This window comes from Malaclemys terrapin, chromosome 5 (genome assembly GCF_027887155.1).
Source record: "Malaclemys terrapin pileata isolate rMalTer1 chromosome 5, rMalTer1.hap1, whole genome shotgun sequence".
In the NCBI taxonomy this organism is placed as follows: domain Eukaryota; kingdom Metazoa; phylum Chordata; order Testudines; family Emydidae; genus Malaclemys; species Malaclemys terrapin.
In genome coordinates this window covers 120,694,160-120,718,867 of record NC_071509.1, presented here as the reverse complement: position 1 = coordinate 120,718,867, position 24,708 = coordinate 120,694,160, and the positions used below count along the sequence as shown (strand labels likewise).

The window sequence follows — 24,708 nt, the reverse complement described above, 5'->3', positions numbered from 1 at the left end:
AAGGGCGGGACAGGGGGTGGAGTAAGAATGTTCGGTTTTGTGCGATTAGGAAGTTGGCAACCCTATAAGTGACTAGGGTCATGAAGGAGCGTAACAGGCTTTGCCTGAAACACTCTACTCTGGTTGCTTCTGGGAAAGGTTTGGTTGACTCACTGAGGCAGGTGGCTCATTACCTGTGGATGCAAGGGAGATGGGGACTGGCTCTGGGGGGGAAGCGAGGGTCATCTAGGATATGGGCTGAGCAGCTTGAGAGAGGAATCCTGGGAGCAGCCAAGTCTGGGGAAGTTTGAGCCTATTTATTTATGTTCCCTGATTGTTGTTTTGTTTGTTAATAAAGCCAAAGCTCAAATGGGGTAGTTACTAAAAACAACACTGGCGAGTCAGGCAATTCAGAATGAAATTTAAAACTCAATGTTTTCAAAATAAGGCACGTTGTAGTTCAAAGCACCAGGCAGCTCAGTGTTTACTCAGTGACGGTACTAACAGCAACCTTAACTTTTCCCTTTAGCTCTCTCTGTTCTCTGCTTAAGGGAGATCAAAGAAAGAAAGATCACATGAAAGAAACGTAGCAGTTCCCTATTCTATTGCACAATGAGTTATAATAATACGGTATTGTGTTGCAAGATGATTTAGTAACACCACTTAGTTCTTATAAGGTCTGATCCAATGACCACTGAAGTCAATGGGTTCTTTCCACAGGTGTTGGGTGAAAAGCGCTATGTGGCCTGGACCAATCATTCACCGGCATTTCATCAGAGCACTTTACAAAAGGTGGACAAGTGTCAACAGCAGATCACAAATCTCCAGGGCTTGGTGTATTAAATATGAACTTTCAGCTGGCATCCCACCACCAACCTTCTCATCGGGGCTTCCGACAGATGCTTCTGCACCTTCTCATAATGGCCCCATTTCTGCAGTACACAGAAGCCTGTGCTTTAAGCCTCATTGAAGTCAACTGAGTTTAAAATATGCTTAGACACCCTGCTGAATTGGCACCTGTAAGACTGGAGCAGGTAACACAACAGCTCAATTGATTGTAATCGAAAGGGCTCAAAGGGAAAAAGCTACCAAGAACTCTCTCTCCTCATCACACTCTGATCACCTCTCCGTGGTTTGTCAGCATCACCCACATCCTCTGATCAGTTGTGTTATCTACAAGTACAATTGGTAGCTCCTCAGTTTGTTATTTCTAACATCCGTAAATCAACATTCTCGCTAACAGTGCTGTAAATACCAACACAACTTTAGGACACTCCCTGCGTTTACAAACTAATAACCATTTCCTTGGCTGATTAAATGTCAATGGACTTATTAGCCTAAAAAGGGGAGAGAAGGTTAAGTTTAATTTTATTGCAAGCATGTTTTAGTCCATCCTAATCAGTTTTTCTTCACTTTCCCCACTCCTTTATCTTCTCTCCCAACCCCATCTTAGAAGACAACAAGGCTCTTCTTATCCCCCCCAAATAATGGAAACATGGCATTTGTTCTTCTGAACAGCACTACGAGTGAAGGCCTTTAGATTGCATGCTCTTTGGAACGGATCTCCCAATATGATTGTACAGTGCTTGGAACAACAGGGCCACCTATCTTGACTGGGGTCACTGGACACTACCATAACACAATCAACTCATTTCGGGAGCACACTGCGTGTTATACTAACCTTCTGTTTCTGCCCAAATAGCTAAAAGACTGGTAGTTGAACAGACCATTTGATCTCCCCTCCCACAACAATCCCCAATATCAGTCATTAGCCTGCTATTCGATAACATCATTTGGACTTGATGAGGAGATTGACATTGCTGATCCCAGCACTGGCCATGCCTGATCAAAACAGGCATACAAATTCCGGAAGCCTCGATGGAATTTCTAGAAGGCAAGGTAGGATCTGTTCCAATCTGAATTGGAGTCTCCTCTGGGCAAAGACTCGGAATCAGCTATTGAGAACAATATCAATGCTGAATGCCAAACTTTCGGCGATAAAGTTCTAGCCGCTACAAAGAAATACAAAGCTTGGGATTTCATCAACAATTCCTTCCTGGTCGGTCATCTGATGCAACCAGACTATATCAGGAATTTAAATCTGCCAAGAAGGAACAAGAGGGTTTCAACAAAAGTAGAGACAAGAGCAATGGAAAAAAACTGTCTTCACACATTGCGATCACAAAACCTGGCAAATTAGTCAGAGACTGAGTGGATATTCCAGTCTGGGCAAGAAGGGATACCCAGTCACAGCAAACTCCGCTGCAGCTCAGCTGGTGGCCAATGGAAGAGCTCCTAACCAAGACAAAAGTTTTCAGCCATGCAGTTCCAATGATGGTTGCGGAGAGGTAGCAGCTCTATGTGTGAACACAAACCTGATGACTCCTTTCACTGGTCAAGATCAAGATCACACATCAGCTGCAGACTACCAAGGCTCCTGGTGACATCCACAAGTTTATCCAATCATCGAAAGCAGGCTGCTTCGATTTCTGAATTGTTGTGCTCAGGATCCCAAAAGTCTGGTGCAGAGCAAAGGTCATAGCTGTTCCCAAGCCAGGGAAATCATGGATAAACCCGAAGAGCTACTGACCAATTTCTCTGCTGTGTGTTACCTATTAACTGATAGAGAGACTAATTCTGATGTGGAATAATACGGTAGTCAATCTCAGGGCTTGTCTACACTACCCGCCGGATCGGCGGGCAGCGATCGATCCAGCAGGGGTCGATTTATAGTGCTCTCCTGTCGACTCCAGTACTCCACCAGAATGAGACACGCAAGCGGAGTCGACAGGAGAGCATCAGCTGTCGACTTACCACAGTGAAGACACCGCGGTAAATAGATCTAAGTACGTCGACTTCAGCTACGCTATTCACATAGCTGAAGTTGCGTATCTTAGATCGATCCCGCACGGTCGTGTAGACAAGCCCTCAGCTGCCTTGCATTCAGGCTGGATTCAGCGGGGACAACGCATGCAAAATCAGATACGCTGTCTGACTCAAAACACAGAAAATGCGTTTGAGTCAGGGAAGAAAGGTGGTGTAGTCTTTACCTGATGGCAGCCCGTGACACTGTGTGGCACATTGGGCTGACTGCCAAGCTCCTGTAAGTTATTCTTTCTTGGCCGATGGTGCGGCTCATTTGAGAAATTACTAGTAACTGAAGATTCATTCTGCAAGTTGTGAAAAAAATCAGTCACCTTAAAAAGTCTCTGTAATGGCCTTCCACAAAGGCCAGTTTTGGCTCCCTTTTTGTTCAATATATACTCATGCAACCTTCCTGAAATGCAGGCCCGGAAGTATGCGTGTGCTGATGACATTTGTATTGCTGACACTGGAAATGATTTCCATAGCACTGAAGGGAATCTCAGCCAAAACATGGTATTTTGACCACTTATTTCCAACAATGAAGACTAATCCTTTGTGAAAACAAGGCGGTACCAACTACTTTCCATCTAAACAATCGTCTTGACAATCAACCCATCTATATTGGTGTACAAGGATGGTTATTGCCATTCCAACCAGTTGTCACATACTTGGGAGTAAAACTAACTGTAGCCTGACATACCAGCCCCACCTGGACCACCTGAAAATGAAGGTCTCTTCTCATACTGCCTTGATATGAAAACTGTCAAGAATTTCCTGCAAAGCAGACCCTTTGGGCCTTCGTACCTCTGCTTTGGCCCTGCTGTTTGCTCCAAATGAATACTGCTCTGCAGTTTGGGGGTGAACAGTCACCGCACACAGCTTAATCAACACAGAGTTGAAGTCAGCCACTAGTATTATTAATGGGTGCTTGAATTATTCACCAACCTCCAGCCTGTATGTGCTAGCACACGTAGCTCCGCCAGACCTTCAACGAAGATGCCATTCCTGTTAAGTCTGCCTGGAGAACTGCGACAGCTGAAACCGACCTTTTACAGCTCTGGATGACCGACAGCCCATTTTTCAGACAGAAAACGACACACAGTATCCACTCAAAAATCCACTCATATTCAAAGGAGGAATCCCATCCCTGCAGACTGGGGTGTGATGCTATGGCTGATCTCTCAACATCCTTTTCTATGGCAGCTCACACACTCTTGGACAACAGGGTTACTGGCCCTTTCCCGTGCATGGATGATCAGCACTGGCCAGGGAGCTGAAAGCTACGCTCTTATGGAGGAGCAGCATCGGTGGGAAAAAGAGAGTAACACACTAAGTAATTCAGGAGCCCATCTCTGCACCCACCTCCTTCTCCACTTGATCACAGATTAACAAATTACTCTCTAGTTCAACCAGAGTTGCTGCAATTATATACCAGATTGACCTTTCTTCCTCTCCACATTGTGATTGTGGGGCAGCATCACAAACAATAACTCCTCTGATAGAAGAGTGCCCAACCTGGCATTTGGAGGACAGTTTACAACACCTACCCTCCCTTGATACAGAGACTATCCTCTGGTCGTTGAGCTCGGATGTCTGCATCTGAGAAGAAGAAAACTGTCTCTGTATTCTCAGCCGCCTCAAACACCAAGTGAGCTCAAACTTTACACCAGCGTGTAATCCCCTGGAACTTGCGAGGCTTCCTCTTCCCTATATCCATCCAATGGCCACGCTTTACAATTCCCAAATTCGAAGCCCACCTTTTAATGCTTCTGGAGAGGAAAGGTGACAGAGAAAGAGAACAGGAAGTTTCATTGGAACCGACACTTCATGCAACAAACTCTTCCGGCAGCCAGATTTGGTCTTTTAGGAGGCAGGTACATTCATGGCAGAAGCCTAATTCACCACTAGTACGGCTCAGTTAGCTGCATCAACAATGTAAGGTGCAGTGCAGCAAGGGCTTTGGTATTTTTACGAGTGTCATCTGAACTGCAATCGAAGGGAAAGGGAAACAGATACAAATACAATGTTGCATCATGAAGTAACAATTTTTGAAATGGGGAGAAGAGAGAGAAATGGAAATTAAAAAAAAAAAAGGTAAGGCAGCGGCAACTGTCCTGGGGCATGTTGTGATCACCAGAGGAGCTACAGACTCCAGCAAATCAAGGCTGGCGACTGCCAGGCAATGGGGCCTCAACTTCTGCTGTCTTCTTTCATCCAAGGCATTCTAATAATGCTTATCTGCCTATATGTAATGTGTCCCACTTCACGCTGAACATGGCCAAGTCAGCAGCTATAGATGCAGCTGACTGTCATGAAGGTGAAGTTTCCTCGTGGCCACACAAGGCTGCCTGGTCTTCAGATATGCCCGGCCCTTGGGAATGTTATGCCTCATTGACAGCGCAGAGACAGGTTGGTTCTCTCGCAGCTGACAACCAGACAGAGATGTTCTTAAAATGGCCACATGCACATACAAGGCTCCTAAGGACAGGCCATCGGTTGGCAGAAGAAAGGCCTGTTGGGATAAACACTCTCCCTTCCCACGTGGGTAAGGCTAAGATTTTGTTATGCATATTTTTAGTAAAAGTCATGGACAGGTCACGGGCAATAAAAAAAATTCACGGAAGCCCGTGACCTATGGGTGACTTTTACTAAAATGATTCATGACAAAATGGGGAGCTGCAGGGGGCCTTCTGCCACAGCTCAGAGCTCAGGAGGCCCCCACCATATCTGGCGGCAGGACTACACCGCAGTTCTCAGCCGCCACAGGCGGTGGGGGGACCCTGCAGCACCCAGGCACCGTGAGCTGAAGTCACGGAGGTCTCTGGAAATCACAGATTTCATGACTTCCACAACCTCCATGACAAAATTGTAGCCTTACACATGGGCCCTGTGGCATCAGTGGCAGCTCACCACCAGTGATGGGAGCAGAAATCCCACCTCCCCAGTTCTCTTCCAGGGTCAGAGAAGAAGAGCCAGCCCCCAGCAAATGTTTTATTTTTTAGTTATAACTAAATAACTAAGAGGTGGCCAGGAACGGGGGAGCGAGGACAGGTTCCTCTCTCTCCCTCCTACAGCAGTTGCACACGGGGTTAATACAGCCCCTATAAATTGTAGTGACTTCTGATGCCAGCTGGGGACGGCAAAAGAGAAAGGAACCAATATGAAGCAAGCAGCACTACTCAGGAGGCAGAAAGCATCTCCACCATCCACCATTCCATGATGGGAAAATCAGATCACCTGCCTGGCTTGCCCACTGGTTTTCCCCTGAACAGGCAGGCTCAGTGATCAGCTGCCTTAGCACAGATGCTAGGGTTTACCTGCCTTGAGGGCTGGATGGACATGTAGATTAAAGGGATCAGACATTAACACTAACATCATCTACAGCTTAAAAAAAAAAATCACAAGAGCCTCTGTCCATGTACTTCAGTCAAGTCATTGCCCAGGAGGGTGTATTATGGTGATTATTGAACACCTTCCCCACAATATTTGGTATTTATCATTGTGGGCACCTAGGTACCCAAGCTGAAGGACCATTAGTCTGCTGTAGTATGACAACAAAGAGAACAATGTTCCATGGCAGGGGAGTGGATCTTAGCTCCGGCACAGGTTAGACAAACCCGTCAGGGATGGTTTAGGTTTCCTTGGTTCTGCCTCAGCATAGGGGGGCTGGACTTGACTTCTCGAGGTCCCCTCCAGCCCTGCATTTCTATGATCATTTCTCTTAAAACTGGTTCCTTCCCCCCAATGCAATTCAGATCACTTTCACAAATACTGCTCAAGAATATCCTACTCCTAAGAGGGCAGGGGGATTTAAAGCAGCATTTCAGACAGTTACTGATGTTTTAAAATGACTTAAGTAACCCTCAGCCCTGAGATAGACTGATGTCATTTACAGACACTCCGAGTAATATGAGACAGTTCCCTGGTGTGGAGTGGTGTTTACTCTGACCCTACTGCATGAATCGCTTGGTTAGCTTTAGGGAGATAATTTCACGAGAAAGAGCACTCCAACCAAATTGTTGTTTTAGCAATGATAGGTAAGAGAAGGAAGTGGTAGGAATGTGCAATGAGGCAGTGATTTCACAGCTACCAGACAGATACAGTGTGAAAGCAGCTTTCTGTCTCTGGAACCATCTAGTTAAAAAAAAAAAAGGGGGGGGGGATTCTTGCTGTAGTTCTTGTGAATATATTCAGGCTGTTTGGAGAAAACATAAAAATGCTGGACATTCTCATTGCCATGGGGCAAAAGTACAAATGAGTCATAAAAATATCCCAGCTAGAACATAGGCATTAATGCGGAGTTCAGGAAAACTCCAGTCTTCTCTTGTAAACATAGTAAAAACATTGTGAAGTTCAAGGCTAAGCAATTCAGTAATTTAATAGTGGTTGTTCAGTAGAAAAGCAGTGGCAAAGCATAAAGAAATATACTCCCCAGCATCAGTGCAGGAGTAAGGCCAGGAAGCTGTAATGATATTACACTAAAGAAACAAAAAGAATAATTTAGTTTTCTTTGTTTGCACAACATTCAAAGGGCATTCTAAGAAGAGTAGAGATGAGTATTTGTAAGCTTCCCTCCCTTGGACAGGTGGTTTAAAGGGTAAGCCAAGAGATAAGACAGAGCAGACTTTCACAGCTGCACTGCGCGTTACCGAAAAGGAGGGAATGCCAGATGGTCTCAGATGCTGCTGGGAACCTTGAATTGGTCTGAGCTTTTTTGGTTTCCAAAAAGAGACCTTATTTAGAAGGGAGCGGCTGGAGTAAGCCAACTGATTATCTTGACGAGAAAAAGTGCTTTCTTTGTGGTTTGAGTGGAACTGAGGAACTGTAGAATGTAGAATGCAGGTTTACATCCGAGGTTACAGTTGTTGGAGTAATTACCAGGTCTCTGGGACATTTCATGTCTTGCCAGAAAAGAAACAGCAACAAGCAAGTGCCAGGTGGATTACAGTTTTCCCCTAACTTGCTAGAATCCCCTATTAGCTAAGAGTTGAAACTCGCAGCACTATTTTCTTTATTGTTTCACTGGAAAAACAAAATGAACATTAATAGGAGTTTATACACTTTGAGGGGGGAACCAGGGTAAAGGGGACAAATAATGCTAACGTTAAACAATCAATAATGGGAATGTTTACTTTCATCTTTATGTATCCCATAAATTGTTATAGGAGGGGCACGTTTTACACGAAGGTTGCTCAAGTAAAAGTATGTTGTGTTTGTGAATGATGACCTGCAACTGTCCTTACAGGGGTAAAGGGGTTGGACTGTTTTCTGAAGGGAGGTTAACTTTTTCTGTGGTTGCAGAAGAGATATTTTTGACCACTTAAGATATTTTTTCCATCTGCAATCTCTGATTCTTAACAAGTTTAGTGGTCCCAAAATGGTTTGTGCTGCTCTGCTCGGGTTTCCCTCGCCCAGAAAGGTCATGCAGGACAAGACCATAAAGTAGGAGCATCCTCTGATTTTACAGCTGATTTCACAACTGACTCCTAAAAGCAGAACCGCTGTGTTTCTGCTGCAGAGAGTGCAGAATGGCGAGTCTACAGGGGGACCGTGTGTTATTCCCGGTGCACTGTGGAGTTCTATTCAGCAGTGCAGAGGAGAGGCCAGAGGGCTTGGAGGTGGGGCAGATACAAACCAGGAGAGTAGATCTGCCACAGGCCTAAGGAAGTGCACTCCTGCAACTCTGAGCTGTGCTGACATTTCCTGTTTAGGCTGGGGGAAGAATCTTCCACATTCCCTTTAGCTCCCTCATGAAAAGCCTCTTCACTCAGGCTGCATGGGCAGGAGCACCAAGCCCAGCGGGTCACTGGTGCTTAAACTGCCTTTATTTCCTCTCTTTCCTGTTTCAGTTTGTTTTTCTGCAAACAAGAAAGGAAACTGAGGGGGGGAGAGGGGAGCACAGCTGCAAACCAACGACCCTCTCAATTGTGCCACTGCTGCCATCCTGCCGAGCGGCTCTCCAACTTACCCCGCTGCTCACCCAGTCCGTACCGTCACCAACCCCGCCTTGCCCCAGGCATCGCTTTCCATCTCTGACCTGCTCCCTCCCGGGGCTGCTTCCAGTGAGTGCAAGGACTCCCGTTCACATTCCTCCCACAGCCCTGGCACAGCTAACTCCTCATCCAGCTGCAAGAGGTTAAGTGGGGACCAAGCATCCGCACAGTCTTTCCATTCAAGATACACATCTGTTAGCAGGCAAGCACTGAGCAAGCAACGAGATTTCCGGGCACAGCTAACTCTGTCCTGGAGTTTAGAATAAGTGCAGTTCAATTTGCAGAGTACAGGCCGTGAGGGACAGAGAAATCCAGGGGATACGGATCATTCTGTGGATATTTCTATAACTCTCCAGAATCTGTTTTTTTTTAAAGTAAAGCTTAATTACACGTCAAGCCGCCGGGCTGCGCCGATAGCCTACACAATGTAAACTGACGCACTGATGTCTTGTCGATCTGCAGCTCTACAGGCAATGGTGGTAAGGGAAGCACGGTTTTCTTTGCTTCCTGTTGCTAGAGGAAAGGTTCAAGCTTCCTTCCCCACCGCATCCCACCCCCCACCTTAACATTATAGGCTCCTTGGGACACGGCCCATTTGAAAAAGTGGGCCTTGTAGGACGTGAGGACCAAGGACCTACAACGCCAAATGGAGCTGCTGGTACTATACCTCCAGGTACGAGGGAAAAAACCTGAATAAACAGAGCCTGTGTCTTTTAAATGGCTTAGCAAACTTCTGGTGTGGCACGAATAATTAGCACGGTGAGCCACTTCACGCTGTTACACAGCATACCGTATGTTGGGATGGTGCCCAATTGGTGTGGCCCTAATGAATGGTGAGAACATGGCTTGACATGACTGAACTGCAAAAGAGGATTTGGGGAGCAAAATCTCTCTCTGAGCATCAGACAGATGGCAGAGGTGAAACTGACTGGCTCCATGCTGCGGGTATGATCAGTACTGATCTTTGGGTCAGCAAATATGTCCACTTGAAAGCAAACAACACGTGCAGAACATCCTGAGCGGAGCATGGGCTGACCGGGGCATCTCGACCCTGTTGAAGGACATCACGCAGGGGACTGAAGTGAATGATTGATAAGGGAGTGAATGTGGGTTAATGTTCAGTTGGCACCACTCTGCAGTCTCCTCCTGAAGTATTAATTAGGTAAAAATTAGTAGCCACACACCCAGACTTGTGACTCCTTTGAAGAAAAAGAGTATAGAAATCAAGCAAATGAAATTACTCTTGGGGAATTTCTTATTGACGCTTAAAGAAGCAACACTGCTACACAGAGTAGCCAAAACTCTGCTCGGTGCACTCGAGTAGGACTGTGAGCCAGAGGGGTCTCCAGGCAGCCAGGGCCTGGCCTCGAGACAGACCAGAGGGCTGAGGAGACCGGACCCGGAGAGAAGAAGTCGTCTATAGAATTTGGTAACCACTTTCTCTGTTTGCCAAGCAGGAACTGTGTGAGGCTAGCACAGGGCCTGTTTGTGTATGTTTGTGAAAGAGAGGCTCGCTAAGAGGAATGTATAGCTCTTACTGTATAGTTCTTTAATGTCTAACATAGGAGTTATGTGCTTAATGTAATCCTTTACTGCTTGTGTAATTCCTTTGCAGAATAAACTGCAGTGTAGGCAGGGCCGGCTCCAGCATTTCTGCCGCCCCAAGCAAAACAAAACAAAACCAAACCAAAAACAAAAAGCCGCGATTGCAATCGGCGGCGGCAATTGGAAAAATTAAAAAAAGCCGCGATCGGCGGCGGCAGTTCAGCGGCAGGTCCTTCACTCCTAGAGGGAGTGAGGGACCTGCCGCCCCCGAATTGCCGCAGGTGCCGCCCCTCTCCCTTGGCCGCCCCAAGCACCTGCTTATTAAGCTGGTGCCTGGAGCCGGCCCTGAGTGTATGCAAGTTAATTACTTTGGACCTTTCAGTAATCTGCTCCACTGGGAGCCACTGAAGATCCATTCGTGGTCGTAGCCCCCTGCTGCCAACACCATACACCCAGCAAGGACCCTTGCCTAGTGCCCTCAACCTGTTCTGACACTTCCATGCAAAAGCAACTGCTGTTGCAGTGACATGCCCCTTTCGGCAGCCGCACAATCTGTGGATCGTGCTGGACAGCCAAGGTGAGATTGGACTCTAAGGAGCCCATGCCAAAGGAGAAAGAGCTTCTACACCCATGGGTGACTCAGTCAAAATTTACAAATTAAGTCTTGGGGAGCACATTTACATCTACTCCAATAAAAAATAATCATGTGAAGCTGGAGATGTGTCAGACATTAAACTGGTAACTCTCTGGGGGGAGGGGAGGGGACGGAAGAGAAGAGCACAAAGGGGAGGAAATATACCCTGTCTTTGCAGAGGGTCCTTTCAATGGGGCTCTTCCACTTCTAACTGCCCTGATCTGCCTATTGTGCACAAGTGGTTGAATTAGGGAGAAGGGAGTTTTCAGAAAAGGAGAAATCTCTACAAGTTCTACTCTGACAGCCTATCCCCAGTGAGTCTGATACCACAGACTGGAGGGAGGACCAGAGTCCAGCCTGTCTGACTGGGATTTTACCTGCTGTTCCTGTATGATTTTTATATTACAGTCACATGCCTACCTGAGGTGAAAATACACCCAGCCTCTTAACTAACCACTTTCTGAGACCTATTGCATCTCCAGAGCTACTCTCTGTGAGTGTGGGACACTCATCCAGGAGGAGCTACCTGAGCACACAGACATCCTACTGTTTGATGTTTAAGGACATTGACAGAAGGAGGCGTTATAAAGTGACCATCTAATTGATCGATGCACAGATGTGGGGCAGGAGAACGCACTAGTCAGCTGGAATTAGGAAAGGGACAGAAAGTGGGACATTCAGAAGTGCTCAGCGCTGGTCTAACTCTGCTCGCACTGAAGTTGCTGGTGAAACTCCCATTGATTTAATGGGAGCAGAGTTAGGCTGACGTGCAGCGCTGTTGAAAGTCCCTCCCAGAATTTTGCTAAAGAGCAGACGTCACCAAGGGAAGGAACCATCTTGGACGTGATGACTGGATGGCACGATCCCAAAACACTACTGGAAGCTTTTGATGCAGCAACCGCAAAAAGCTCCCACAGGGCGATAAGGAGGGCGGATGGGAATCTCCCCTTAGAGATGCAAACTGTTGGGTGCCTGATCCTACCCCACTGCAGTCACCGAGTTTTTCCTCACTGACTTCAGAAGGCTCAGGACCACCAAATGTTTTCCCTGTTCTCTGAGATATCAACGTAGGGCAACGTAAACCTTTCCACATTCCAGGTGGGGCTCGGCAGCTGCCCTTCCAGCAGAGGCTGCCTGGGAGACACAACGAATCTGTGTCTATCCTCTGGCCAACTTGGGTTCAACGCCCTCCTAGGGGACCCTGCCCACTTCTGGGGCTACCCCAGCCAGCCACAAACCCCCTGGCACAGCTGGGATCACAGACTATTTGTACTGCTGCAGCCATAGCCAGGGTTGTGCCAATAAGCCGGCAGGAGTTTGGGTACGTATCGGGCCCCAAAGCCTAGACCAAAGGAGAGTGCAATAAAGTAACAGCACTGGCTTTAAGCTTAAGCAAAGCAAAGCGCTAGGCTGTGAGGTCCTCTCCCTATGCAGCCCTTTCCAGCAATGCTCAACAACTGGCCACCAGACTTCCCCCACTGCTTTCCACCCTGCCCCCCGACCACACACATGCAGGTGCTAAGATCGGAAGGGGACGCAAACTTGTTACCCAGTCCCTCCCCCGCCAGCAGTTTGGGATGCCAGCGAGTATACCCACTCTGTAGCTCCCCTCACTTTGAGCAGGGGGTTGGACTAGATGACCTCCTGAGGTCCCTTCCAACCCTGAGATTCTATGATTCTATGAAAGCGAAGCCTTATTTATGAATTCACAGAGAGCAGGACAATAAGACAGGTCATTTCAATGTCTAGCCATAAAAATCCAGATGGGGGGGGGAAGGAGGCAGCCGGAATACCCAGTTCCTATTGCCCCTACTCACAAGTTAAGCTTAGTAACTTAGGCCCTGACCTTGCAGACAGGCCTCCGGCAGCCAATGGAGCAGCCGGCTGGAAGCCTTCAGGAGCTTTAAAACCACTCTCACCATTCAGACTCTTGTATGTGTATAAAGAAACTAGGAATCTGAAATGGGAAGATGCTTTCCTTTCTTTTCGAGTACTGCGCTCCTGAGCATCCCCAGCTACCTTTCACACAGTTAGCACTAAACCCTGGAGAGGTGTGACCCAAAGCACTGCCTTGAACGATCGATCGCATGAGCAACACAGTGCCTTCCAAATGACACTGAATTGCTCTCTGAGAGCATGTGGTTTGGGTTACATTTTCAAAAGCAATTAAATATTTGAGATAATCAGCAGTAGGTGCAATGGCTCTGGTTACGCTGGAGAGGTGAACTTGGGATCAATCCAAGGGCTTCCTATCCCATCCTCCCAATCCCATGCTGCAGCCTTGGCAAAATCTTTATGGGAAGCCGCATGATCTAGTGGACAGAGCACCATACTTGGAGTCAGGACAGCTGGATTCTATACCGAATGCAGACACTAGTATGACCCAGGGCAAATCACTTGACCTCTTTGTGTCTCCGTTTTCCCTCCCACCTTTGTCTATTTTGTGAATTTAGACTGAAAACTCTTCTGTACAGTCAGTCTCTTATTATGTCTCCATATAGTACCTTTGCACAGAAGGCCCAAGCAAGATCAGGGTGCCATTATGTGCAACAGCAACACAACTAATCAATAAGATCTGTGGGAAGAAATAGTTGTATCCAGCTGAATAAAAATGACCCAAGTGGGTACTAAGCCACACAAGTGTGTGATTTTTAAATTTTAGTCTCTGATTCTGGGTGGGATTTTCAAAAATCCTGCCATCACGGAGGAGCACAAGTCCCACTGAAAGTCAGTGGGATTTGTGCTCCTAAGCGAGTTAGGCACTTCTGAAAACCCCATCCTCCATAAATAACACATTGAAAAAAATGAGTTTTGCAATAGGACAAGGGAACTCAACCATTTCCAAGTCACCCACCAACTTTTTTATTTTCTTTGGGCCACTCCCCCCTTTACAAAATGAGTGGGGCCCTTTGTTTTCTGTTTTTGTTTTATTTAATTTGTTTTTGGGAATGTATCAGTGTTTATTACTATGACAACAAAAACAGGTCAAAAACCAGTAGAAAAAGCAATTAATAATTTTTCTGGGTAACTATGGGGGTTTATTTTGGTGGCCGGAAAGACTGGGGGGAAAGGTATTCAGTAGATGAACGCTTTGATGAATGGAATTCAATGTGGTTTGCTGCAGAACTAAAACCGAACTCAAAACGCAACACCACCTCTAAGTTTAAGAAAACAATATACCTCTAATCCCCAAATAAAACTTTTCATTTCAATAAACAGTTTACTGTTGCAGACGTAGAACTATTAGCCTATAAATATTTACATTGAATAATTGGGCCACACCATTTGCAGTGCACACACGCAACTTCATCCTTTTCTCCTGCTTTTGTTTTTTTAAACTTTTGAATACCTCCTTGTGTTCTGAAGCGTATTGTGACACAGATTTTTGTTGTCTTCCCATTTTAGTGTGTCAACGCTTTAAACCGTTATCTGCTAACAGCTTCAAATGCCTCCGTGGCTGCTACCTGAGCTACTGCAGGTAGGCTGCTATTTATCCTCACACTACCTCAATCAGAGCTAGCGAGTATGAACACGTGAGCAGGGGAATCACACCTCTACCTCGCAGGGTAGAAATAGCCTTGACCTGGATTGGGGATGCCTGGGTGGGAAGTGTTGGTTTGGGGTGGTTGTTTTTTTTTTAAACCGTTTAATATTCTGTTTTCAGTAAAAATCACAGCCAAGAAATCCAGCTCTTTGGAACACACTGGAGTGAGAAAGATCTAAAGCAGCTCCAAGCAAACTGGGATGTTACTGTTAGAGAGATCAGTTTTACGAAGGTCTGTCACTCCTGCCAAAAAAATAGAGGTAAGGGGATCGACTCACCCTTGTGGGCACATGGGAGGGGAGGGGTTGAGAACCCACAGTTTGTACACACAGGCTCTGCCGGCTAACACAGAATGGGGAGGCAAGTGGGGGGGGGGGGAATACCTTGTTCCAGAGGTGGAGGGACAAGGACAGACTGTGGCACAGATTCTTCTGAGAATCCTGTGAGATGGGGTGCCTACCCCACACAGGCATAAAAGGGGTTAATCATGCCCTGCCCCAGAAGGAGCAATGGAGGTGAGTCCTTGTGTGAAGCACAGCCAATCAGGGAAGAGTTGTAGGGAGCAACCAATCCGGGCCCAGCAGGCTCAGATAAAAGGGAGCTGCAAGGCAGAGTAAGATCAGTTTCTCTCATGGAGCCCAGGAAATAAGGGCTGTGTCACTGAAGGGCTGAGAGAACTAAGCACCTTGGACAGAGCAGGGAAGCAAGAGGGAGCTCCTGGCTGGCTGCTGGGACTGAGCAACTGAGTGCCCTGAGGTGAGGGTGAAGAAGGTTCTGGGGCCATGGGGAAGTGGCCCAGGGAAATAGAGCAGCATTGACGGAGGGCACAGAAGAGCAGCAGGAGACTGCTAATTACACGGTCCCTGGGCGGCCCGGGTCCCCACTACTCCCCACTGGGGAAGCGGCTGGACTGTTGGACAGCGAAACACAGATGATGACCTAGCCGGAGTCGCAAAAAAGTCACTGCGGTTCTGGGAGTTGAGAGGAGCCGTAGGCGGGAACAGAGACAGAGTGCTGGTGTGCAGACCACAGATGTGGGCATCAGCCTAGAGCTAATCCCCAACTTGATCAGGAGAAGGCACCAGTCTCGCGATGAAGGTGTACCCCATGACACCCTGCTGCAGGGTTCTCAGAAGACACCCTCTTGTTTCCCACCTGTCTAAAGAAACCCTGCTATCAGCAACTGTGCTAAAAATAGGCTTACTCCCACTAATAGCAATGACCAAGCTTCCATTGATACCACAAGGAGCAGGAGCAGCCCCCAGGGTTGCTCCTAGCAAGATGTCAACCTACATTAATGAGACCGTTGATTCTGGTGAACACAGTAAAGTCTGAGAGGCAGGGGAGAGCATTGTAACTAACAGCCCTCCCTTGCTATAACGCTAAGAGAAAGCAAGTCACATTTACACAAAGTAGGAAACTTCTGCACCAGCTCATCTATGCCCATACTGACGCCTCTACCATTGTGCAATGTTTCGATACGTCATGGTTATTTCTCTCCCCACCCCACTGTTCTATAGCTATAGATTCCAGTAACCAAACCCACCTTATTCAGCACCCTAATTCTGTACAACTAAGCATGCCTGCCAGCTCCATTCATTGTTGAGTCACAAAGAATTCATAAAAGAGTTTTCACATGAAGAATCAAACAAACACGTGCCCCACCACTGCAGCTGGTGTTTGAAGTATGCAAAAAAAATCCATGTACCTGGCTTGCTTCCTTCTCTCTGATGGCCTAGCTGTCCTTTGGTGTTCAAGCCACAGGTGTAAACTTCTCCATTCTCCAGTAAGAAAACAGAATGGTTTCCTCCACAAGCCACCTCCTTGATGTTTCGGTCGTGAATGAATCCATACACCTGTGGCTCAGGGATGATTGCTTGGAGATTGCTACCTATCCCAGGCTGGCCAAAAGACCAACATCCCCAACATAACATTTTCTCTCTCTTCAGCAAGTCATGTAGCTTTTTTCCTTCCTGGGAAAGAAGAGAAATGAAAAGCGATGAACAAGTGATGCAACCACGTCCTGTTCTCAGAAGGAAGCGGAGCCAACACAAAAATATTTCCTGTCTAATCCCGTCATGTCTGTGTATTTGCTACATGGATTCACCTTTAATCCTTACCAGTAAATAGGGCATTAGACAGTAGAATGAGAACTCATGGGCTCCACTCCCTGCTCTGCTATAGACTCAGTGTGTCACAGCTATTGTGTCTTATTTAGCTGCCCTGGCAATGTATAAGACGGGGATATGGTGCTTACTTTTTGAAGTGTTTTGAGATCTAGCAGGGAAAAGCACTATACAAGAGTGCTAAGTATTGTTATTTAGACAAAACTATTCTTCCTCTGACCCTTAAAAACCACTACAATGTTCTAAACTAATGGCTCAAAACACAGCAGTTTATAACTGCATGTAGTGCGCCGGTGTGGCACCCCTCCGTCTCCAACAGGGCCAAGCTTCCTCCAACCCCAGCGTGTGCGGAGCCACCGGGTCCGGGGCCCGCCCCTCCGAGGTCACGGCCCTGACCCGGAAGTATAAAAGCCCGCCAGCAGAGCTCAGTGAGGCCCAGACTGCCAGAGAGAGCAGACGTCCCGGGCCGAGCTCCTGCTTGGGAGACAGCCGCAGGCCGCCTGCTACCCCCCCGTGCCGGTCAAGCCTACCTCTCGCCAGGTACCCCGAGGAGGACTGGCCCAGCCTGCCCCGGACCTGCTACCCCGAGGAGGACTGGCCAAGGCTGCCCCGGACCAGCTACCCTGAGGAGGAGCCAAGCCTGCCCCGTGCCAGCTACCCTGGGGGAGAGCTGCCGGACCGGCCCCCAAGCCCCGCACCCGAGGAACCGATGCTGCTGGACTGGCCCGAACCCGGCATCGCCAACGAGGTAAGCCCCGAGGGGGAACACGGAAGTAGCCCGGGGGTAGCTGACCCCGGTCAGGCTGCAGAGGCCTGTGAGCCGATGTCAGTGTGTTTCGGTCAGGATACCCCACTGACCAGCAGTGGCAGTAACCGCTGCTAGGGCCCCGGGCTGGAACGCAGTGGAGTGGGTGGGCCTGCGTTCCCCCCTGCCACCCTGCTCACAGGTGGCAGGCTTCCCCCTCACCCAACGCTCAGGTGTAGGAGCCTGGGCTTACCTTAACCGCTTGTCTGCTCAGCCCCTGCACCAGAGGGCCTGAGCTCCTTAACTGTTTGCTCAGCCCCTGCATCCAAGGGTCTGAGCTGTGACTGTTTGTGCCCCGCCCTGATCCAGGGCCTGGGCCTGCTTAAACTGCTAATTAGCACTCAGCCCCTGCCTAAGGGCCTGAGCTCCCTGAACTGCGGGCCGCTCAGCCCCTGCGTAAAGGGACCTGAGCTTCGACTGTCTGCGCTATAGTGAGCCGGTGTGGCACCCCTCTGTTTTGGAGGGTAGAGCCCCGGCGTGACCGTACTACACTGCATTAGTGCAATGTTTTGGGCAATTACAGTAGACCACCTTTTCAAAGGATGATATCTGCAAAGAAGTTATTTAAACAGGTCCTGATTAGATTGATCTCAATTATTTACAGGGTACTGGCCACGTGCAATACCCTAGTACACTACTAGCTGAGAAATCCAGGCAGAGAAGGTATTTGCACTACTGAGCATAACCAAAACACGTTCGTGTGTGCACACATGTCCTCCCACCCACCCCAAGGCCATGAAGTATCCAGCAGAAAGGGTGCACCACATACAATTCCCATGGAGCATCACAACAACAGTTTAGCGTTTACACAACAAGATACTGATGTGAAAGTGACTTGCCCAAACCCGCATATTAGAACACCTGGCTCCCCATCCACTAAACCATCTAACAGCCAGCACCTTCACAGGGAACAGTAACATGGCACAAAGAAACAAAGATAGACAAAAAAGGAAGGAAAGAAGAAAACATGCAGCCAGCCAGGACTTGACAATGCCATAAGCCAGGGGTGGCCAACCTGTGGCTCCGGAGCCACATGCGGCTCTTCAGAAGTTAATATGCGGCTCCTTGTACAGGCACCGACTCCGGGGCTGGAGCTATAGGCGCCAACTTTCCAATGTGCTGGGGGGTGCTCGCTGCTCTGCCACAGGCCCTGCCCCCACTCCACTCCTTCCCACCCCCTCCCTGAGGATGCCGTGCCCTCGCTCCTCTCCCCTCCCCCCCAGAGCCTCCTGCCCGGGAGGTGTGGGGAGGGAGGAGGGGCGCTGATCAGCCGGGCTGCCGGTGGGTGGGAGGCGCTGGGAGCAGGGGAAGTGGGGGACGTATTACTGTGGCTCTTTAGGAATGTACACTGGTAAATTCTGGCTCCTTCTCAGGCTCAGGTTGGCCACCCCTGCCATAAGCCAAGCTCACTCCTGGTTTATACCTGGCAGCAGCAAGAGAAACAATCTCTCATTCCAGAAGAAGCGACTGTGAGATTTTTTGTAAATTCTCCCATGAGGCCTAATCTCAAAGTATTTGGGTCATTTGTTAAAACATGTTGCACTAGCAATAAAACTCCACCCCTGAAGCATCAGAGAACTCCTGTGTCTGCCCTGGGAATACAACAGGACTGATTCAAGGTTACTATTTTGGGGGAGGAAGGTGAGGGGGGAAGAAAAGGAAATAGCCTGGGGATCTAGGCCCTAAACATTTGAGTGATCATCTCTCACCCTATCTTGGTTGAGGTCAGCTGAGGTGGACCTGCTCTCAATTCCACTAAGGCAGGACTGAGAAGGGTGGAGTTTTCTCCTGGAATGGGTATGGGGAAGTCCCTTTCTGGGTTGCTTTAGAACATGCTGCAAATCCCATTTGTCTTTGTTGGCCTTTTTATTTAAACTTTCAGGGCTGTTCCCTCCCAACCATCCCCTCCTCCCCCGCTTCCCCCTGGTATATACCAGGGCTCAGCAACCTTTCAGAAGTGGTGTGCCGAGTCTTCATTTATTCACTCTAATTTAAGGTTTCCCGTGCCAGTAATACATTTTAACGTTTTTAGAAGGTCTCTTTCTATAAGTCTATAATATTTAACTAAACTATTGTTGTATGTAAAGTAAATAAGGTTTTTAAAATGTTTAAGAAGCTTCATTTAAAATTAAATTAAAATGCAGAGCCCCCCAAACCGGTGGCCAAGATCTGGGCAGTGTGAGTGCCACTGAAAATCAGCTCGTGTGCCGCCTTCAGCACAGGTGCCATAGGTTGCCTACCCCTGGTATAGACTAAATCCTCTGCACCAGTGGGGAACTGATCCTTTTGAATGGTGAAAGTCGCCTGTTAGGATTCCTCTGGTGCCAGCTGACAGGGCTCTGTCCACCTGTGCGAATTGGTTCTTGCATGTATTTTGGTTTTTAATTATACTGGACATAGATGCCCGGTGAAAGACAACTTGCACAGTAGCTGACTCTAAAATAGATCCCAGTCCCAGCTGATACTCACCAGGCAGTGATAACTAAGGGTACCACAGTATTTCCCTAAGAACAGGCAATACTGCAGCGCAGTAAAAGTGGTGTGCATGGATTTTTGATGGTTTGTTTTTCAAATGATATCTACTTGTACTAAACTCGCATTCCCTCTCCAAGAAGCCCATCATCCAACCTCTGGGTAGCAACACAGCCAGCGCGATCCAGAGTGAGGCTGCAGCTTCAACATTCGCTCTGGGACATGACTCTCTTCCCAGCATGCAACCTGCTTGACAGCTATCCACAGAACAGCAGCCCTACATGTCCAAGTCCAAAATCTGTGATAGTGAAAATAGGTGCTGCTCCACTGACTGTAAGAGTCGCAGCAACATTAAATCTGGTCTCCAGCATTTGTTTATACAGGTAAGCTACATTGATTTCTTACAATATATTAGCTATATATTAATCTTCTGGGTGTGTATGTAGGAGCTGGATACACACACACACACCCCACTCCCCTGGATACACACACAAACACACACATACACACACACGGCCGGTGCAAGGAAGTTTCGCCTAGGGCGCAAAACTTCCACCTTGCGCCCCCCCCCCAAGCCCTGCGGCAGCTCCCCGCCCTCCCCCCGCCTTGAGGCGCCCCCCCCATGGCAGCTCCCCCCCTGCCCTGAGGTGCCCCCCCCCGCGGCAGCTCCCCCCCCCGGGAGCCGTGCAGCAGCTCCCCACCCCAGCTCACCTCTGCTCCACCTCCTCCCTGAGCACGCTGCCCTTGCTCTAATTCTCTTCCCCTCCCACGCTTGTGGCACCAAACAGCTGACTGGCGCTGCAAGCCTGGGAGGCGGGAGAAGTGGAGCAGCGACCGTGTGCTCAGGGAGGCGGCGTAGGAACGCTGTAAAAAAAAAAAAAAATTGGGGGCACCGCTTTTTGGCACCCCAGGCAACCGCCTAGTTTGCCTAAATGGTAGCACCGGCCCTGCACACACCCCTCCCCAAAAGTTGCAGGTTTATGGTTTGGGGAGAGCTGGCTATCTTGTTTCCAGCTGCTGAAGTTAAAAATAGATTGAACAATTATTTCCCCTAATTTAATTTTCCATGTAAGCAATTGCAGTAATTGCCACAGGGATGGTAAGTGATTGACAATTGGAGGGAATGTGGCCCCCAAGACCATCTCTTAAAACGGGATCCATGCAATGAAAATTTTGGAACTCTTCTAATATAAATACAAACTAGGATCCAGATTTTCAAAGGGCCTCCGCCCCCATTTAACCCCATAAATTAAGTGGCCAGATTTTCAAGTGCAGAAGAACCAGCAGCTCCTACTGAAAACAATGGGAGATGCTGTGTGCTGAGCTCTTTTGAAAGCATGGTGGTATAACTGACCACAAACATGAGTTTTCTAAACAGTTTTTAGGAAGATCTGTTTCATCATCTCCATAACGGCAAAGGGCACCTTTGTGTCTCTCAGGCTTTTTTACTGACACTTCCCAGGAAGTGCTATATTTGCAGGAAGCAGAACAAGACACAAATGCAGCATCTATTTGAAAGAATGACAAATCAGAAGATTTTCCAAAGGTCCTGTAAGTCCCGATCAGTTACTGCTTTATTTCTAAGACATTGTGCATTTTAAAGTTTCAGTTAAAATTCTTTGTTTCATTAGGCAAGAATGCTGCAAGTTTTGTGTGTCATATGTTCAAATGGGCGCAGTGTTTCCTGTATATTTATCCACAAGACTCAAAATGGAAGCTTCCTTCTCCACTGTCAATTCTATTTAAGGTTTTTACTCTTCCTTGCCATTAATGTAGTGAGTGGAGACTTCATATTATCTTGGGAGTTTGAGTCTGAAAGCTCTATTAAAAAACTTTGGCCTTGTCTACACAACACAGTTTTGTTGACAAAAGTCAGCTTGTGTCGACAAAACAATGGAGGTGACCGCACCGAAATGCTCCTCCCTGCTAAGCTGACATAATAAAACCGCCTTGACGAGCGGTTTAGAGCTTTTTGCGATGCAGTTAGAGTGAGGCAGCACCAGCATAGACCTGCGGTTGGTTATGTCACCCTAATTGGACACACATCCCTCGGCCCGCACCGCTTCCTGCAGCTCCCATTGGCCTGGAGCGGCGAACCACGGCCACTGGGAGTTGCGATCGGCCGAACCTGCGGATGCGGCAGGTAAACAAACCGCCCCGGCCTGCCAGGGGCTTTCCCTGAACAAGCGGCGGCCCTAGTTTGAGAACCACTGCAGTAGTGAACTGTTTTGAGCACTATCTCAAGAACTGGCCTAATCTGATGACAGTTTGTGAACAAAATTGTGAAAAAATAGATGGCACTGTCACAGCCAAAGTTCTGAACATTGGGCTTCAGAGAAATGTTGAACACATGCTGAGTACACTGAAGCCTATTTCTGGAGCCTTGAACAAAATGCAGGGAAATAGCTGTTTTATTGCTGACACTGCTGAAATTTGGAAGGAACTGAGTGAGATCTTAAAAAGAGAAACATGCAATGACAGAGTTAAATTACAACATTAAAAAAACAAATGGGACAAGCACTATCTCCAGCTCATTTTCTTGCAACTATTCTCAATACTCGGTACCAGGGTCAAACCTTAACTGCTGAACAAAAGGAGTTGGCTATGACATGGACATCCAGCAATCATCCCTCCATAATGCCAACTATAATAAACTTCAGCGCTAAGGGCGAACCATTCAGGAAATATGTTTGCTGATGATGTTTTAAAGAAAGTCACACCAATGAACCGGTTGAAGTCACTTAAGCACTCGGATTCAGAGACTGTTGAAGTGATAATCTCACTTTTAACAGCAGTAGCTTCTTCTGCCAGTGTAGAAAGAATATTTTCTTCCTTTGGACTAATTCATTCCAAATTGAGAAATCGTTTGGGACCCGAAAAAGCAGGAAAACTTGTTTTTCTTTTCCAGATTCTGAACAAACAGGAAAATGAAGGTGAAGATGACTGAGTTAGCTGCAGAAGCCAATATTTTAAATTTCTCATGTTGACCTGACTGACAGAATCGATTTAATTTTTGTTTTGTTTTTTAAATACTTCATTTAACTATTTTAGTTAAAAACAATTTTAACAAAAACAAACATGATTTTAAAAAACTTGAATGTTTAACTAAATTAAAAATTTATATGCTTGTTTTGTTAAAATATTATGTTTGCTGTTGAAGAAAAAAAATCCAGAATACATAACATTGTTGTTTTAGTTAAATAAAACAGTTTAAATGTCTGTCTGGTGATGTTCTCCTCCCAGTACAACATGGCAAGAAAATCCTCCAAATATTAATGATTAACCTGTTGAATTGGAGATAGTTCACCCCCCAACAACTTCATAAATATCTGCTTAATTACCTTTGGTAAATGAAATAACCAATCAATCATTCATTTTCTGATATAGCTGTAAAACTAATCTGAAAGATTTTCAAAATAAATCACTTTAAAAATGTATAATGATTACCTTCTAGAAATGAAACCTACATTTACCTCTGAGTTGTGAAGAATATGTATTAAGGTTATAACTAGCAACAAGAAGGCACTTTTATATAGAAATCCATGATTAAATTGAGTCTTCCTGACTAGTGATTTAAATCAATTTGATTTATATCAAATCCACCCTGATGGGTGGTCAGTGAAGCTACCACTTGGGGAGGTTAGCTCCCCAGCCCACCTCTTCTGGTTGTGGCCCCGCCCATACTCCACCCCTGCTCTGCCCCAGACCCGCCCTCTTCCCACTGTCTCCCTCCTCTTTTCCCTCCCCCACCCTGCTCAACCCCTTCCAGCCAAATCCCTGAACCCAAATGAAGCAAATGACATTTGAAAAAAACACTCTTCTGCAATTTCTTTCTAAAGAAAATGGAGACTGTTTTTCACTGCATGCCAAATGGTGAAGACCAGACATGTAGAAAGTACCTAATTAAAAGCACTAAACTTGGGAATAAAAAATGTCGGTCACAGGTTTTTTGATATGCCCAGAAGTTTGCCAGAGATTTATTTGCAAAAACTTTGTAGTAAGGGTGCGTCAGCTGTCTTGCTGATTACAACATTACATATTATGGAATACATGATGCAGCTCTTCTCTGTTTCACATTTTCTTAATCGGTATTTCTAGGCTGATTTTATATTTTAAATGTACTCTTAAGCCTTCATAAAATAATCATTCCAGATTATTACATATTTAACTCACTGAAACGAAGACATTATTTTAAATTAATCAGTCACAGAGGTTTAGTGTGTTCATAACAATGTTCATTGCTTTTAGAAAAAGGGAACACTAATTTACTTTGTGTGATCTCCATAACAGACATGTTTATGAAATTTCACCAATTTTAAAAAATATGTTTCCAAAGATTTTAGGTATAACAAAGGATTTTATATCTTACTAGGTACTGATTTTGCTGGAGGGTTCTCTTAAAACTAGTTCATCAGATAGGCAGAAGTAAAGAAAGGGAAACTCTGTCCAGCTACCTGGAAGAAAGGGGTGTTTGTCCCTTTAAGGGCTCTCTTCAACAGGGGTGGGGGGCGGTGGAAAGGGAGAAAGGGATGGAGGGAAAGGACAGGAAGACTTTGGAAGCAAGTTTTTTTTACTATAGTAATTAAAATTAAAATGTGTATTTTAGACAAGGGTGATCTTTTGAAGGATTTATTTAAAAAACTATGTCTGAAGATCCAAGCATTTAAGGCTAAAGATGATTGTGCATCTAAAAATCTATGCAAGGATTTTTTAGAGATGTGATTTTATAATCTTCACTAACTCGC

At 46.8% G+C, this 24,708-nt stretch overlaps 1 protein-coding gene and 1 long non-coding RNA gene across 7 annotated transcripts in view; one reads left to right on the top strand and one right to left on the bottom strand.

The window, feature by feature from the left end:
• The window catches only part of HERC3 (HECT and RLD domain containing E3 ubiquitin protein ligase 3), a 143,157-nt gene that overhangs the window by 107,882 nt on the left and 10,567 nt on the right, over positions 1 to 24,708 (bottom strand). For all 6 annotated transcript variants that reach the window (XM_054029124.1, XM_054029119.1, XM_054029121.1 and 3 more), the window contains exon 2: positions 16,269 to 16,533. In XM_054029124.1, the coding sequence (XP_053885099.1) occupies positions 16,269 to 16,494 (226 nt within the window). In that variant the 5' untranslated portion in view covers positions 16,495 to 16,533. The remainder of the gene's footprint in view (positions 1 to 16,268; positions 16,534 to 24,708) is intronic.
• On the top strand, positions 9,977 to 23,182 carry LOC128837731 (uncharacterized). Its single transcript, XR_008445024.1, has 4 exons — positions 9,977 to 10,266; positions 14,681 to 14,820; positions 20,104 to 20,346; positions 22,872 to 23,182. It is a non-coding gene; the product is annotated as an uncharacterized LOC128837731 (long non-coding RNA).